At 41.5% G+C, this 15,813-nt stretch overlaps 1 protein-coding gene across 1 annotated transcript; it reads left to right on the top strand.

Annotated features, from left to right (window-relative positions):
• Window positions 1–1,189: 1,189 nt before the first annotated feature.
• On the top strand, window positions 1,190–3,609 carry TLR1 (toll like receptor 1). Its single transcript, XM_068975425.1, has one exon. The coding sequence runs from the start codon at window positions 1,190–1,192 to the stop codon at window positions 3,578–3,580; it is 2,391 nt and encodes a 796-aa protein (XP_068831526.1). The 3' UTR covers window positions 3,581–3,609.
• Window positions 3,610–15,813: the final 12,204 nt, after the last annotated feature.

The following is a 15,813-nucleotide window of genomic DNA, read 5'->3' as shown; positions in this document are numbered from 1 at the left end:
CCCCACCTCCGTCTGAGGAAAAGTTATCTTCCACAAAACCAATCCTTGGTGCCAAAAATTTGGGGACTGCCAAGTCCTAGATAATCCAAGATGATCTTCTCAAGACTCTTAATGTAATTATCTCTACAAATACCCTTTTTCTAAATTGCTGCTGCTGTGGCTCAGTCGCCTCAGTCGTGTCCATCTCTGTGCGACCCCATAGATGGCAGCCCGCCAGGCTCCCTCGTCCCTGGGATTCTCCAGGCAAGAAAACTGGAGTGGGTTGCCATTTCCTTCTCCAATGCGTGAAAGTGAAGTTGCTCAGTCGTGTCTGACTCTTAGCGACCCCGTGGACTGCAGCCCACCAGGCTCCTCCACCCATGGGATTTTCCAGGCAAGAGCACTGGAGTGGGGTGCCATCGCCTTCTCCATTTTCTAAATTAGGTAATATTCAATTAGGAGATTAGGACATGGTTAGGAGGTGGACATATCTTTTTTGGGAGGAGGGTCACCATTCAATCCATTACATATCCATATTAAAAGTTATTTGATTAGAGGTAGTATAACTATTCAGAGAAGGCAATGGCACCCCACTCCAGTACTCTTGCCTGGAAAATCCCATGGACGGAGGAGCGTGGTAGGCTGCAGTCCATGGGGTCGCTAAGAGTCAGACACGACTGAGCAACTTCGCTTTCACTTTTCACTTCCATGCATTGGAGAAGGAAATGGCAACCCACTCCAGTGTTCTTGCCTGGAGAATCCCAGGGACGGTGGAGCCTGATGGGCTTCTGTCTATGGGGTCGCACAGAGTCGGACACGACTGAAGCGACTTAGCAGCAGCAGCAGCAGTATAACTGTTGGAGAAGGAAACGGCAACCCACTCCAGTATTCTTGCTGGAGAATCCTGTAGACAGAGGAGCCTGGTGGGCTGCTGTCCATGGGGTCACACGGATTCGGACACAACTGAAGCAACTTAGCAGCAGCAGCAGTATAACTGTTTATGAATATGTGTATTTTCCTGGTTTCAGGTTGTGTGACTCCCAAGAATGTAGCTTTCATTTGATGAGTCTCTAGTAAAAAAATGTTTAATGTCAGTCATGCTTAATTTAATATAGTCATTTAATGCTGACTTTTTTACCCCTAGGATATGTACTGTATCAAGATGCTCTGAAGAATAGCAACTACCCTTAGGAATGTCTACTGTTACAAAATGATTAAAAAAAATTCTAGCATCTTCCATTTTGCCATCATCTTTATATTAATACTTAAGATCAGAACTCAATTATCTGATGAAAGTGAATTTTTAATTGACAGGTCAAAAAGAGGTCTCACCTATGTTCCCAAAGACTTATCCCTGGAAACAACCATCTTAGATATATCATACAACTATATTTCTGAGCTTCAGATGCCTGACATCCTCTCGCTGTCAAAGCTGAAGATTTTGATAATTTCTCATAATAGAATCCAGTATCTTGACTTGAGTGTTTTTAAATTCAACCAGGAACTGGAATACTTGGATTTGTCCCACAACAATTTGGAGAAGATTTCTTGCCACCCTACTCTGAACCTCAAGCACTTAGACCTCTCATTTAATGCATTTGATGCCCTGCCCATATGCCAAGAGTTTGGCAACATGTCTCAACTAGAATTTCTGGGGTTGAGTGCCACACAGTTACAAAAATCCAGTGTGCAGTCAATCACTCGTTTGCACATCAGCAAGGTTTTATTGGTCTTAGGAGATACTTATGGGGAAAGAGAAGATGCTGAGAGCCTTCAAGACCTTAAGACACAGAGCCTGCACGTTGTTTTCCCCACAGGAAAGGAATTTCATTTTAATTTGGACGTGTCAGTCAGCACCACAGTGAGTCTGGAACTGTCTAATATCAAATGTGTGCTTGATGATAATGGGTGTTCTTATTTCGAAAATGTTCTGTCAAAACTTCAAAAGAACTCAAGGTTATCAAATCTTACTTTAAACAACATTGAAATAACTTGGAATTCCTTCATTACGATCCTCCAGTTGGTTTGGCGTACAAACATTGAGTATTTTTCCATTTCAAACGTGAAACTACAAGGTTACCTTGACTTTAGAGATTTTGAGTATTCTGACACTTCACTGAAGGCCTTGTCTATACAGAAAGTTGTCCATGATGTGTTCAGTCTTCCACAAGGTTATGTCTATAGAATATTGTCAGATATGAACATCCAGCATCTCACAGTGTCTGCTGCGCACATGGTCCACATGGTCTGCCCGTCCCAAATTAGCCCGTTTCTGTATTTGAATTTTTCCAGTAATCTCCTAACAGACACGGTTTTCAAAAACTGTGCAAATTTGGCTAATTTGAAGACACTTATCCTACAAAAGAATCAGTTAAAAGAACTTATAAACATAGTTCATATGACCCAGGAAATGAAGTCTCTACAACAACTGGATGTTAGCCAGAATTCCCTGGTGTATGATGAAAGCGAAGGAAATTGCCCTTGGGCCAGAAATTTATTAAGTTTAAATATGTCTTCAAATATACTTACTGACTCTGTTTTCAGATGTTTACCTCCTCGGATCAAGGTTCTTGATCTTCACAATAACAGAATAAGGAGCATCCCTAAAGATGTCACTGGTCTAGAAACTTTGCAAGAACTCAACCTTGCTTCCAATTCTTTAGCCCACCTTCCTGGATGTGGTATCCTTAGCAGCCTTTCCATACTGATCATTGACTATAATTCAATTTCCAATCCATCAGCTGATTTCTTCCAGAGCTGCCAGAAGATTAGGTCCCTCAAAGCAGGGAACAATCCATTCCAATGTTCCTGTGAGCTAAGAGAGTTTATCCAAAGTGTAGGCCAAGTATCAAGTGACGTGGTAGAGGGCTGGCCTGAGTCTTATAAGTGTGACTATCCAGAAAGCTACAAGGGGACCCCTCTGAAGGACTTCCACGTATCTGAGCTATCCTGCAACACAGCTCTGCTGATTGTCACCATTGTGGTCCCTGGGCTGGTGCTGGCTGTTGCTGTGACTGTCCTCTGTATCTACCTGGATCTGCCCTGGTACCTCAGGATGGTGTGTCAGTGGACGCAGACCCGGCGCAGGGCCAGGAATGCACTCTTGGAAGAACGCCAAAGAACTCTCCAGTTCGATGCTTTTATTTCATATAGTGGGCACGATTCTGCCTGGGTAAAGAATGAATTAATACCAAACCTAGAAAAAGAAGATATAAGAATTTGTCTCCATGAGAGAAACTTTGTTGCTGGCAAGAGCATCGTGGAAAATATCATCAACTGCATTGAGAAAAGTTACAAGTCCATTTTTGTCTTGTCTCCCAACTTTGTCCAGAGTGAGTGGTGCCATTATGAACTCTACTTTGCCCACCACAATCTCTTCCATGAAGGATCTGATAACTTAATCCTGATCTTGCTGGAACCCATTCCACAGTATTCCATTCCTAGCAGCTACCACAAGCTAAGAGCTCTCATGGCACAGAGAACTTATTTGGAATGGCCCAAGGAGAAGAGCAAACACGGACTTTTCTGGGCTAACCTAAGAGCATCCATTAATATTAAACTGATGGGAAAAGCAGCAGAAATACGTTACACAGAGATTTAAAATTTATCCTCTGCTGCGTTTGGGAAAATGTTGCTGGTTTGGGGGGCTCTAACAATGACCTTATTTTGCATCGACATGGATATAAACATGATTTTGAATTTAGGATGTAGATAAAAATATGGGGTCTCCCTCATGGTTCAGCAGTAAAGAATCTGCCTGCCAGTGCAGGAGAGATAGGTTTGATCCCCGGTCTGGGAGGATCCCACATGCTGAAGAGCAACTAAACCCAAGCACCACAACTACTGAGCCTGCACTCTAGAACCCGGGAGCTGCAACTACAGCGCCCAAGTGCCACAACTACTGACGCCTGTGAGCCCTGGAGCCCATGCTTCGTAACACAGAGAAACCATTGCAGTGAGAAGCTGTTGAGCTGCAACTGGAGAGAAGGCCCTGCTCACCACAACCAGAGAGAAGTCCACATGGCAACCAAGACCCAGCACAGCCACAAATAAAATAATTATATAACTATATCTAATTAATTTAAAGTGTGTATGTATATCTTTTCAGGCCCCAGTTCCTCATGATATAATTTCAATTGAAACAGTTAATTTCTAACACAAAAGGGATTCATCTATTTCTCTGCTAGGACTGAATTTATTGAGTTTATCATGTAATCAAGAGAAGCACCTGTTCAAACAACTTCAGTTGATATATGTTCCTGTGTGCCAATCAGGGTCAATGTTAGAAAACTTCATGCCTTTTGCAACTGTAGCTGGGTTTCTATCAGTTCAGTTTAGTTCAGTCACTCAGTCGTATCCAGCTCTTTGCAACCCCATGGACTAGAGCATGCCAGGCTTCCCTATCCATCACTAACTCGCAGAGCTTGCTCAAATTCATGTCTATCAAGTCAGTAATGCCATCCAACCATCGCATCCTCTGTCGTCCGCTTCTCCTCCTGCCTTCAATCTTTCCCACCATCAGGGTTTTTTCCAATGTCAGTTCTTGGCATTAGATGGCCAAAGTATTAGAGTTTCAGCTTCAGCATCAGTCCTTCCAATGAATATTTAGGACCGACTTCCTTTAGGATTGACTGATTAGATCTCCTTGCAGTGCAAGAGACTCTCAAGAGTCTTCTCCAACACCACAGTTCAAAACCATCAATTCTTCATCACTCAGCTTTCTTTATGGTCCATCTCTCACATCCATACATGACTACTGGAAAAACCATAGCTTTGACTAGACAGACCTTTGTCAGCAAAGTAATGTCTCTGCTTTTTAATATGCTCTCTGGGTTTGTCATAGCTTTCCTTCCAAGGAGCAATTGTTTTTTAATTTCATGGCTGCCGTCACCATCTGTAGTGATTTTGGAGCCCAAGAAAATAAAGTCTGTCACTGTTTCCATTGTTTCCCCATCTATTAGCCATGAAGTGATGGGACCAGATTCCATTATCTTCATTTTTTGATGTTGAGTTTTAAACTAGCTTTTTTCACTCTCCTCTTTCACCTTCATCAAGAGGCTCTTTAGTTTCTCTTCAATTTCTGCTGTAAGGGTGGTGTCATCTGCATATCTGAGGTTATTGATATTTCTCCTGGCGATCCTGTTTCCGGCTTGTGCTTGAGTTTCTATAGCAGATTTCTAAAGAGATTATGTCCTCCTCATTTCCATTCAGCATTTTTCTCTGCATGTTGAAGGCTGTTTATTGTTAATGCTGGAGGTTCTTCACCTGAAGGAATTTCGTCTTGGCCATGAGGAGCCACTTGGTCCATTTGAAGGGCAATTCAGATATGCTGGAGGTTGTCCTTGGAAGCTTCCCTCAGCCAATGTTGGAAACTGAATTGACAGATAAATAACCCAGCTTTCTCTCCCATTTTTGGGGGACAAACCTGGGGTCTGCTTTACCTTCTCCCCGAATCTCCCAGTAGAATGGGAAAGTTCTGACTTTCTATGGTAGAAATGACTTTATTGGCTTTCTTTCTCCTTTTGTTCCATAGTCTCATTCCTCTAAGGGTGTTTCCGAGATCACCTCTGAAATAAACTACTTGTAGTTGCATGCTTGTCTCAGGGTCCCAAACCATGGATGTGTTACATTGCAAGCCAAATGAACTTGAGTCTGGTTTGCTGTGGCCAGAGATCTTGCTGAGATTCTAGTTATCTGAGCTGGCATGCAGAAGCACATTGGCCCTTTTGATCATAAGAAGAAATGGAACCAGTGTGTCCTGCTTCTACACACAGCATCCCTGTCGTTTGGAAAACCATTTAAATAGGGTAAGAACAGATTGGAGCAGTGCAAGGAATGGGCTTCATCAGATTTTTTGCTCAGCTTTATTTTATCAGCTATTTTCTATCTTCATCGGTCATACTGCATGACAGCCAGTTCTAGACAGGTGTGGACTGACTTGTCACAGTTGCACCTTGCCATAGCTGCTCCCTACGTCTCAGTTTATGCCCTATAATGTCACTAGTAGTGCTGTTACACAATGGTTATAGAAACCTGCTTAGCTCTTCTGGTATACATACAAAACTGTAAGTACTGAATGTGTATCCTTTGAAGAGATCCTTGATCTCTAAAGGGATGGGAGCCATTAAATGAGGCATAGTCTAGACCATTCCTCAGAATCCCCAGTGGAATTGAAATTTACTCACTCCTAGGAGTAACCACGGAGAAGGCACTAGCGACCCACTCCAGTACTCTTGCCTGGAAAATCCTATGGATGGAGGAGCCTGGCAGGCTGCAGTCCATGGGGTTGCTAAGAGTCAGACACAAGAGAGTGACTTCACTTTCACTTTTCACTTTCCTGCATTGGAGAAGGAAATGGCAACCCACTCCAGCGTTCTTGCCTGGAGAATCCCAGGGATGGTGGAGTCTGGTGGGCTGCCGTCTATGGGATCACACAGAGTCGGACACGACTGAAGCGACTCAGCAGCAGCAGCGGCAGGAGTAACCAGGTCAATAATTCATTCTTGGATGGTTTTCTATTCTTCCTGTTCATTCTTCTCAGGCCCCTATTTCTGGAGCCCCGAGATTACTTCTTTAAAATGAATGACCTACACACAAAGCTGTTGTCCGAGTCTTCACTTCTGGGAGGAAAAACCCAAGTAACACTTACATATACTAGTTGTTTCTTGCCCGAAAAAACTTACAGTCAATCATAGGACATTACATGCATCCAGATAACTAAAATAAAAATCAATGAGACAAAAATATAAATGGAAGTTCAGAGACCATTTAGATTGAGTGAAAAAAATCTTCTTAGAAGTGATGGTTTTTTCTCTGGGCCTTGAAAGAAGACAAACTTTGGATTTTTCAATATGTAGATGAAGAATGGAAAGGCGATTCTAAATAGAATGATGTATAGAGGAAGAGACAGGAATACCCAGGCCTATTCTGGGACTGTTGTCTTAATTTGACTGGACCATGAAATTTATGAAAAGCAACAGTGAAATGTAAATATGCAAAGTTAGATTAAGATCATGTCATTGATATATCTGTGGCTGATTCATACTGATGCTGATGTTCGGCAGAAACCAACAATATTGAAAAGCAATTCAAAAAAATAAATTAAATTATTAAAAACAGATCATATTGTCAGGGGTTTGAAAGTCAAGCTATGGAGACTTGACTAGAAGTCTAGGGATTGACTAGAATAGCCTAGTCTTGACTAGAATATAGGGCTATATGAAAGTTATCATTTATACTTCTATGAGAATTAATAGTAGAAAGCAAATTGAAGCCATGAAATATATGCTAAAAATTATGAAAGCACTCATTCTGTAAGGGATATTGCAACAGTCATTACAGCTGGATTTTCCTGTTTTCTCTAGGATGATTGAACTTTTAAGATTTCACAACCAAGTTTCAATTACTTAGTACTAATCGTGCATCAGTTTGGTAGGGCTCCAAGCCTGGGTGGCCTAAACAACGGAAATGTATTGTCTCTCAGTCCTGGAAGGTAGAAGCCCAATATCAAGTTTCCAGCAGGGCTGGTTCCCTCGCATGGTGGAGGGAAGGATCTGCTCCAGGCCTCTTCCCCGTGGCTTATAGATGTCTGTATCTCTCTGTGTTTCTTCACATGGTCTTCCCTCTATGCCTGTCTGTGTCCAAATTTCCCTTTTTTATAAGGACACCAATCACATTGGATTATGGCGCATCCTGACAACCCAGTCTGAACTGATATACTACCTGACTACGTTCCAAATAAAGTGACATTATGAGGTACTGGGGTTTAGGACGTCAGCAGAAGAATTTTGGAGAACACAATTCAACTGGTTACTTCTTGTGAGTCTAAAAGAAATCCTGAAAGGGAGTCATAAAGTCAGTTAAAGTTTATTTAACCAATTCAAGACTTGGAGAAGTTAGATCAATCCTTTATGGAAATAACTGATCTTGTCAGTGGTCTTAAGGAGTTTACTAGGAGCTCGAAATTGTATTTGTAGAAACTCCTGCTGAAGAATTCCAAGTTGGGAGATGAAGAATCTGTTCAAAATGTGAACAAATATGTATGAATAGTAAGGAAAATAAGAAAGATGTCACATGTAAAGGAGGAGAAACATTGCAGATTGGGTGAATGTAAGCTCTGCTTCTCAATGTCTGGGTTGTAATGCTAACTCTATTACTTATATGTGAATGGTGCTGGATAATTTACTTGATCTTTCCAAGCCTAAATTCATGATTTGAAAAATCTGTATTGTCAATGCTATGGTCTTCCCAATGGTCACGTACGGTTGTGAGAAAGCAAAACGCCACAGAAATGATGCCTTCGAATTATGGTACTGGAGAAGACTCCTGAAAGTCCCTTAGACAGCAAGGAGATCAAACCAGTCAATCTTAAAGAAGATCCACCCTGAATATTCACTGGAAGGACTGATGCTGAAGCTGGAGCTCTAGTATGTTGGTCATCTGATGCGCACAGATGACTCATTGGAAAAGTCCCCTATTCTGGGAAAGACTGAGGGCAGAAGGAGAAGAGTGTGTCAGAGGATGACATGGCTGGATGGCATCACCGATGTAATGAACATGAACTTGGGCAAACTCCGGGAGATGGTGAGGGACAGGGAGACCTGATATGCTGCAGTCCATGGGGCCGCAAAGAGATGGACACGACTGGGCGACTGAAGAAGAAGAACAACAACCCTTAGAGTTGCTAGCCAAGACCTTTAGATTTCCAGTTATGAATTAAAGATTGGTTACAATATGTAATGTCCCCCTAAGGGCAGAGTTCACATGGCCACCTTTCCAAGTGGTTCTGTTGAAGCCCCTTTTCCTAGGATTGAGGTAAGAGGGAATTCATAATATACTAAAAATGCTCTCCAAAACCCTCTTCCAATCCTTAACTCCTTTCAGATTCTCCAATCGCCTCTATTAACTAGAAGTCAGTGAAGGGTTGTAGTTATCTAGTCTCACACTTCACTCCAGGGTTCTCGACCAAGTGGAGATTAAAATAGTTCCATTTTCATCAGTTTCTTATATTAATAAGACTGCAGGGAAATGGACATGTTTACGTAGAGATAAGGTGGGGCTTCCTGGGTGGCACTAGGGGTAAAGAATCTATCTGCTAATGCAGGAGGCATAAACGATGCAGTTCTGATCCCCGGGCCAGGAAGATCCCCTGAAGGAGGGCATGGCCACCCACTCCAGTACTTTTGCCTGGAGAATCCCATGGACAGAGAAGCCTGAGGGTTACAGCCCAGGATAATAGAAGGGCCAAGTAATTTGGATTTTATATATATATATGTGTGTGTGTGTATAAAATCACAGCCTTTGACCTGTAATTCCACTTCTGGAAATCTATCCTGAGGAAATAAGTTGAAATGTGAACAAATATTTCTTCACAAGCCTTCCCTCATAGGTCAGTTGGTAAAGAATCTGCCTGCAATGCAGGAGACTCCAGTTTGATTCCTGGATTGGGAAGATCCGCTGGAGAAGGGATAGGCTACTCACTCCAGTATTCTTGGGCTTCCCTTGTGGCTCAGCTGGTAAAGAATCTGCCTGCAATACGGGAGACCTGGGTTCGACCCCTGGGTTGGGAAGATCCCCTGGAGAAGGGAAAGGCTACCCACTCCAGTATTCTGGCCTGGAGAGTTCCATGGACTATATAGTCCATGGTCCACAGAGAGTCGGACACGACTGAGTGACTTTCACTTTCATGTTGATTTCAGACTTATTGTTAACAGTGAAAATTTTGAAACACTTCAAATTTCCAGCAGTGGAAGGATGTGCTGGGTTCATTTAGTGACATATTTTGCAATTATTATAAGTACTGTATACAGTTAAGATGGTAAATTTTGTGTTATATGTTTTTTTACCACAACCTAAAAAAAAATTGTAGAGGACGTTTACTCATTAACTTTAGGAAATACTTTTACTACAACATAAATGAAAAGCATAGGATGCCAAATAGTATGTACAGGATGGTTTCAATATGTTTAAAATATGCAGAGAAAAAAAGTCTAGATGAAAATATACAAAAGCATTATCAGCACTTGCCTGTGCTTGATGCTTGCTTTTGCTTTTACATTTTTCTGTACTTCAAAATTTTACAACCAACAACAGCAAAAAAGAAATGAGGCTTAGGAGAACAAAACTAGGTCTCTGTTAGAGGTGGGAGCAGTAGAGAATAAGTGTTGTGAAGCTGGGTTCTGTGCCTATGCATCCTGGAATTAAAGCGTGGCTCAATTTCTCTATAAACTGTGCCCTCGGATGAATTCTTCAACCTCTTGCAACCTCCTTTTCGTCATCTGGAAAATGGCATAAAAACCATACCTTGCTTATAGGATTGTTAAGAAACCAGAGGTATAATGTGTGGAAGGCCAGGGTCTGGCTATTCACTCTAGGCTGGAGGTGCACAATGGGCAGGAGGACACTCCCGGGACAGGCTAGCTCAGCTTGGGTTCTGCCTCTTCCACCTCCTTCTAGCCACCCTGAGTGGTTATGTAATGCCTCTCTGCTTTGTTGCCCTGGGTGTAAAATAGTCTCCTCCTGTTGTTAGGAGCATTAAATGAGTTAATATGTGTAATGTCAAAAAAACAGGGCCTGGCCCAAAGCAAAAGGTCAATAAATGTTAGCTCTTAGGATGATGTCAGTATTATTGCAGTTACTGTTCTCTTCATTATCTTATGTCACCACATGTGGAGCTGGAGATGAGCTGCTCATCATGTTCAGTCTAGATCGTCCTGGGCTGTCTACATATATAGACAGAGATTTCTATCTACATATAGATAGCTAGAGGTATAGATTTTTTACCCTTTCTTGCCTCTAAAGCCTTAAGGATAAATTTCTGAGGACACAGGTTCTGATAGATGTTTCTAAAACAGGATCATTTGTAGATTGAACAGGGTTAGCTGAGAAAGGGAGCCAAAGCTGGAAACAGCGAGGTGAGGAAATGAGAAATAGCAGTATTTGGCGTTATCGGGAAATATTTTGCGGTGAATTAGAGTTTCAGTTTGTTGGTTAATTGCAGCATGGCCATTTATTAACTTAAAACTCTAACCCTATTTGTTCACTATGGCAGCCACTAACCATGTGTCACTACTGAGTTATTAAAATGTGGCGAATCTGAATTGAAATGTGCTGTAAGTGTTAAATACACATTATTCTACGAAACAAATAATGTAAAATATTATGTTAGTAGTTTTTTATATTTCATGTGAACATTTTGATGTATTGGAGTAAACAAAATAATCAAAATTAATTTTTGTCTTTTTAAACTTGTTTACTAGATAATTTAAAGTTACTTATATGACTTGCCTTCTTTCTGTATTCTATTGGACAATACTTCTCTAGTCTTTAGTAATAAAGAACCAAATCTCTGCAAAATTATTAGGCTTCCACTACTTATTTGTTTGGGGCTTTCCTGGTGGCTTCGGCTTCCCTGATAGCTCAGTTGGTAAAGAACACACCTGCCATGCTGGAGACCCCGGTTCGATTCCTGGGTCAGGAAGATCCACTGGAGAAGGGATAGGCTACCCACTCCAGTATTCTTGGGCTTCTCTTGTGGCGCAGCTGGTAAAGAGTCCGCCTACAATGTGGGAGGCCTGGGTTCGATCCCTGGGTTGGAAAGAGCCCCTGGAGAAGGGAATGGATATCCACTCCAGTATTCTGGCCTGGAGAATTCCATGGACTGTGTAGTCCATGGGGTCGCAAAGAGTCAGACACGACTGAGTGACTTTCACTTTCACTTCCCCTGGTGGCTCAGTGGTAAAGAACACCCCAGCTTTTGCAAAATTTTAAAATTTTCTCCCCGCCTTATACTCATCGAGTGAAGTAAATGAATAATGAACAATTTGAAATCCCTAATCACGCGAGGATTTTTTTTTTTTTTCAGAAATTCAGGAAAGTGTGAAGTTGCTCAGTCGTGTCCAACTCTTTGCAACCCCATGGATTGTAGCCTACCAGGCTTCTCTGTCCATGGGATTCTCCAGGCAAGAATACTGGAGTGGGTTACCATTTCCTTCTCCAGGGGATCTTCCTGACCCAGGGATCGAACCCAGGACTCCCGCATTGGAGGCAGACGCTTTAACCTCTGAGCCACCAGGGAAGCCCACGTGAGGATTTTTTTTTTTTTTCAAAAATTCAGGAAAAACTTGTGACTATTTTCTCTTACTGATATTTATAATTAAACTAGAGCTCTACCAAAACAACATATTTTCCACACCAGACTATGTGCTATACTGCAAGAGCTTTAGGAGGAACGCAGCTCCTTCAGGTGGGTTGACTTGGGTCATGTGATTTTCCTACTGGTCTGCACTGGGGACTTAGGCCCTACCAAAGGCAAGAGAGAAAATAGGCCTGTAGACTCTTAGGTGGTCCGGGGGTCCTCTGACCAATAGAGATGTTCCATTTTGGATGATGAGAAAAAGAGCCAAGTCAGATTTCTTAGCTTGGGGGAAGTACCCACACAATGAGGCTCAGCTCTGCCCTTAAGTCAAGACACTGAGAAAGGCAGAAAGTAGGAAGAAATAGAAGCAAAGGCAGCAGTAAAGAGAAGCTAGGATTCAAACGTGAAGCAGAAAGAGTCAAAGAGAAGCTGAGTCATAACTAGAGTAGAGAACAGCCCTTGCCCACTTAGGCGGGTGCAGCAAGGTGGGCACCAGGGCTGCCTCAGGGAGTCCTGAGGAGTCAGTGTTCCAGGTCTTTGTGAAGCCTGGCCCTGTGCTGCTGAGCCTCCTCACTTCCTGGGGGCTCTTTCTCTCTTTACCTATAGTGTCTTTAAAATAAACCTCCACCACTTGAGGTAATCCAAAGCTCTCTGTTGGTTTCAAGTTATATACGAAGGCATAAATACGGCACGAAGTTTGAGATCAGGGGAAGGAGTGAGGGAAGAAATGTATACGAGTGACTGAGAATGTGTGTGTGTGAGAGAGAGAGAGGAAGACAGACAGACAGACAGAGGTAGAAGAATATTGGGTCAGATATCGCTGAAGCCCAAAGTAAGAGGAGAGGGAGAAAAAGGGAAAGGAAAAAAAAGGGAAATATTTTTGAAGGGAATAAAAAATAATCACTAGCCAAAGATATCAGCACATAGAGTTCTGAGCCTACTATTCTTACTGCTAATTGCAAATAAAGATTTAAAGATTCTAGAAATTCCAGGGCAGAAGGAATATTATACAAACCCTTAGGCACCTGAAGTAGTGAAAATTTTGGGCGTTGGAGTCAGATAGACTCAGTTTTAAATCTTGACTCCATCTCTTACTGGAGAATGGCCCTGGGGAAGTTTTTTCTTCTGTCTGGACCAGATTCACCATTTTCTAAGCTGGCTTGACTTGTTTCTGAAGATTAAATTTAAACATAAGTAAAGAAAAATTCCCCATTCACTGGGAGTGTAAAATGTTTAAGAATGCTGGGCTCTGGGAAAGGGAAGAATATGTCTTTGGACACAAAAAAACGAAAGTGTTTATTTTATTTGATTTTATGAGAGGGCTCTATAGAATATGTGCACTGGAGATGGATGGCACTAATGATTGAACAGCTATGTAAATGTATCATACTTAATGCCACTGAACTGTACACTTAAAATGGCTAAACTGGCAAATTTTACTTTATGTGTGTGTTAGTTGAACAGTCATGTCCAAGTTAACCCCATGAACAGTAGTAACCCACCAGGCTCCTTTGTCCATGGAATTCTCCAGGCAAGAATACTGGAGTGGGTAGCAGTCAGATTCTTTACCATCTGAGCCACCAGTATTTCACTGCAATTCTTTAAAAAATAACCTAAGATTGTATGAACTCATGCAACATGTAATGCCACCAGCATGCAGTAGAGGGCAAAGGAGGGTACGCTTCACAGAAAAGCTTGATTCAGCCACTTCTGCAGCCAGTTCTGGTCCTGTGCATCAATCTTCCATACCTGCAGCTCTGTGGAGCCGCTGCAAGCCTGAGGGTAAGAACTCTAGCTTTGACTGCTGTAACACTCATGAAAAAGAGAGAAGGGCTGTGTGGGTCTGTTCTAAAGAAAATGGGAGGAAAAGATTTATTCAGATTTTCAGATTTGTCATCCTTATTCCGTAGATGGGAAGAAAGTAGCCTTGTTCAGATTTTTAGTATTTATTACTTTGCCTATACTAATCTGAAGGTTAATGACTAGTGAGTGACATTGGGCTTAGTATTGACCACTGCTGATCTGAGGAATTGTCCTGCAGTTGCTTGAGAGTTTGCGTTTCCTTTTTCTGGTTTCTTGAAATTCATGACCCCTAGCAGAGCATAGATAGCTTCGAGAGAGGCACGTATGTAGGAAGTGAGGAAGAGACCACAGTAGCACTAACCCTGCTAACGGAATTAGTCTCGGTAATCACACTCTATGCTATTTCATTTCAGAGTTTGAAATGCCTTCGGTTTGCATCCTGAAGGGACGAGATAGGTCTTGGTTCAAATTCATGCTCTAGCAATTATTCACTGGCTCACCCTGGGCAAGTGACTTAACCTCTGATTTTAGCTCCTCCATTTGCAAAATGGGAACAAAAATATCCATCATTTTGTTGGGTTGTTGAGAAGATTGAACAAAATAATGTATGGAAAACATTTATCTCAGTGCCAGGGAAACAGGAAACACTTATAAAATGTCAGTCATTCTTATTCCTTTCTCCATTTTTTTTTTGCATCATTTAGAAAAGAGAGATTAGATTAAGTATTTGGCAAGCCACCGATTGTCATTTTATTTTATGGTGTCTTTTGACTTGGGCTTTTAAATCATAAGCTATTAAAAAAAATCATTCTGTTTTTCACCTTCTTTCAGCAGCCATAAGAGTAGCATAACCATAATAAAAATGTGTTTATTAATTGCATCTTTCATCAAAAGTTTGCATCCTACTTTTTAAAATGTTTAAATGAAATGGCATAAGTTATATGCATTACCTGAGAGAGAGGACCTTTCTATTATATTAAGAGAGGTTCAGAGTCAGTTCCACTTACTTCTTTAGAATAAGTTTCAGATGAGATTGTGTTATTGGGTGTTCATCACAGCACTGTTTATAATAGCCAGGACATGGAAACAACCTAGATGTCCATCAGCAGATGAATGGATAAGAAAGCTGTGGTACATATACACAATGGAGTATTGCTCAGCCGTTAAAAAGAATACATTTGAATCAGTTCTGATGAGATGGATGAAACTGGAGCCGATTATACAGAGTGAAGTAAGCCAGAAAGAAAAACACCAATACAGTATATTAACACACATATATGGAATTTAGAAAGATAGCAATGACGACCCTGTATGCAAGACAGCAAAAAAGACACAGATGTGTATAACGGACTTTTGGACTCAGAGGGAGAGGGAGAGGGTGGGATGATTTGGGAGAATGGCATTGTAACATGTATACTATCATGTAAGAATCAAATCGCCAGTCTATGTCCGATGCAGGATACAGCATGCTTGGGGCTGGTGCACGGTGATGACCCAGAGAGATGTTATGGGAAGGGAGGTGGGAGGGGGGGGTTCATAAAAAAAAAGAAAAAAAAAAAGATTGTGTTATTGGGTAAAAAAGAGAAGAGATGAGTAAAACATGAAAGCTATAATATCTCAACTTACAGGATTCCAGATAAAGCAAGTGAGTTAGATTTTGCTGCACTTTTCAAGGGTTCTAGCTCCTAGACATAGGAGCAACTTAAGATGAGTTCTTATGAATTGAAGTACTCTTTGAGGTAATAATGTTAAAAAACACCTCATCATCTTAATGTCTATAAACTGCCAGTATCCTATAAGCCATAGTGGAGCCTGAGAAGAAGAAAAGTCAAGGAAAAAAGTAGTACTAATCCTGTCTTTATGGAAAATTTTTTTTGATATTTTGTTCATTGTGG

Source organism: Capricornis sumatraensis, chromosome 7 (genome assembly GCF_032405125.1).
Source record: "Capricornis sumatraensis isolate serow.1 chromosome 7, serow.2, whole genome shotgun sequence".
Lineage (NCBI taxonomy): Eukaryota > Metazoa > Chordata > Mammalia > Artiodactyla > Bovidae > Capricornis > Capricornis sumatraensis.
This window is presented reverse-complemented; position numbering and strand designations above follow the sequence as displayed.

Bases quoted from the DNA above. Each gene is read 5' to 3' on its own strand.
- TLR1 (XM_068975425.1), top strand. From the start codon at position 1,190: ATGATTAAAAAAAATTCTAGCATCTTCCATTTTGCCATCATCTTTATA.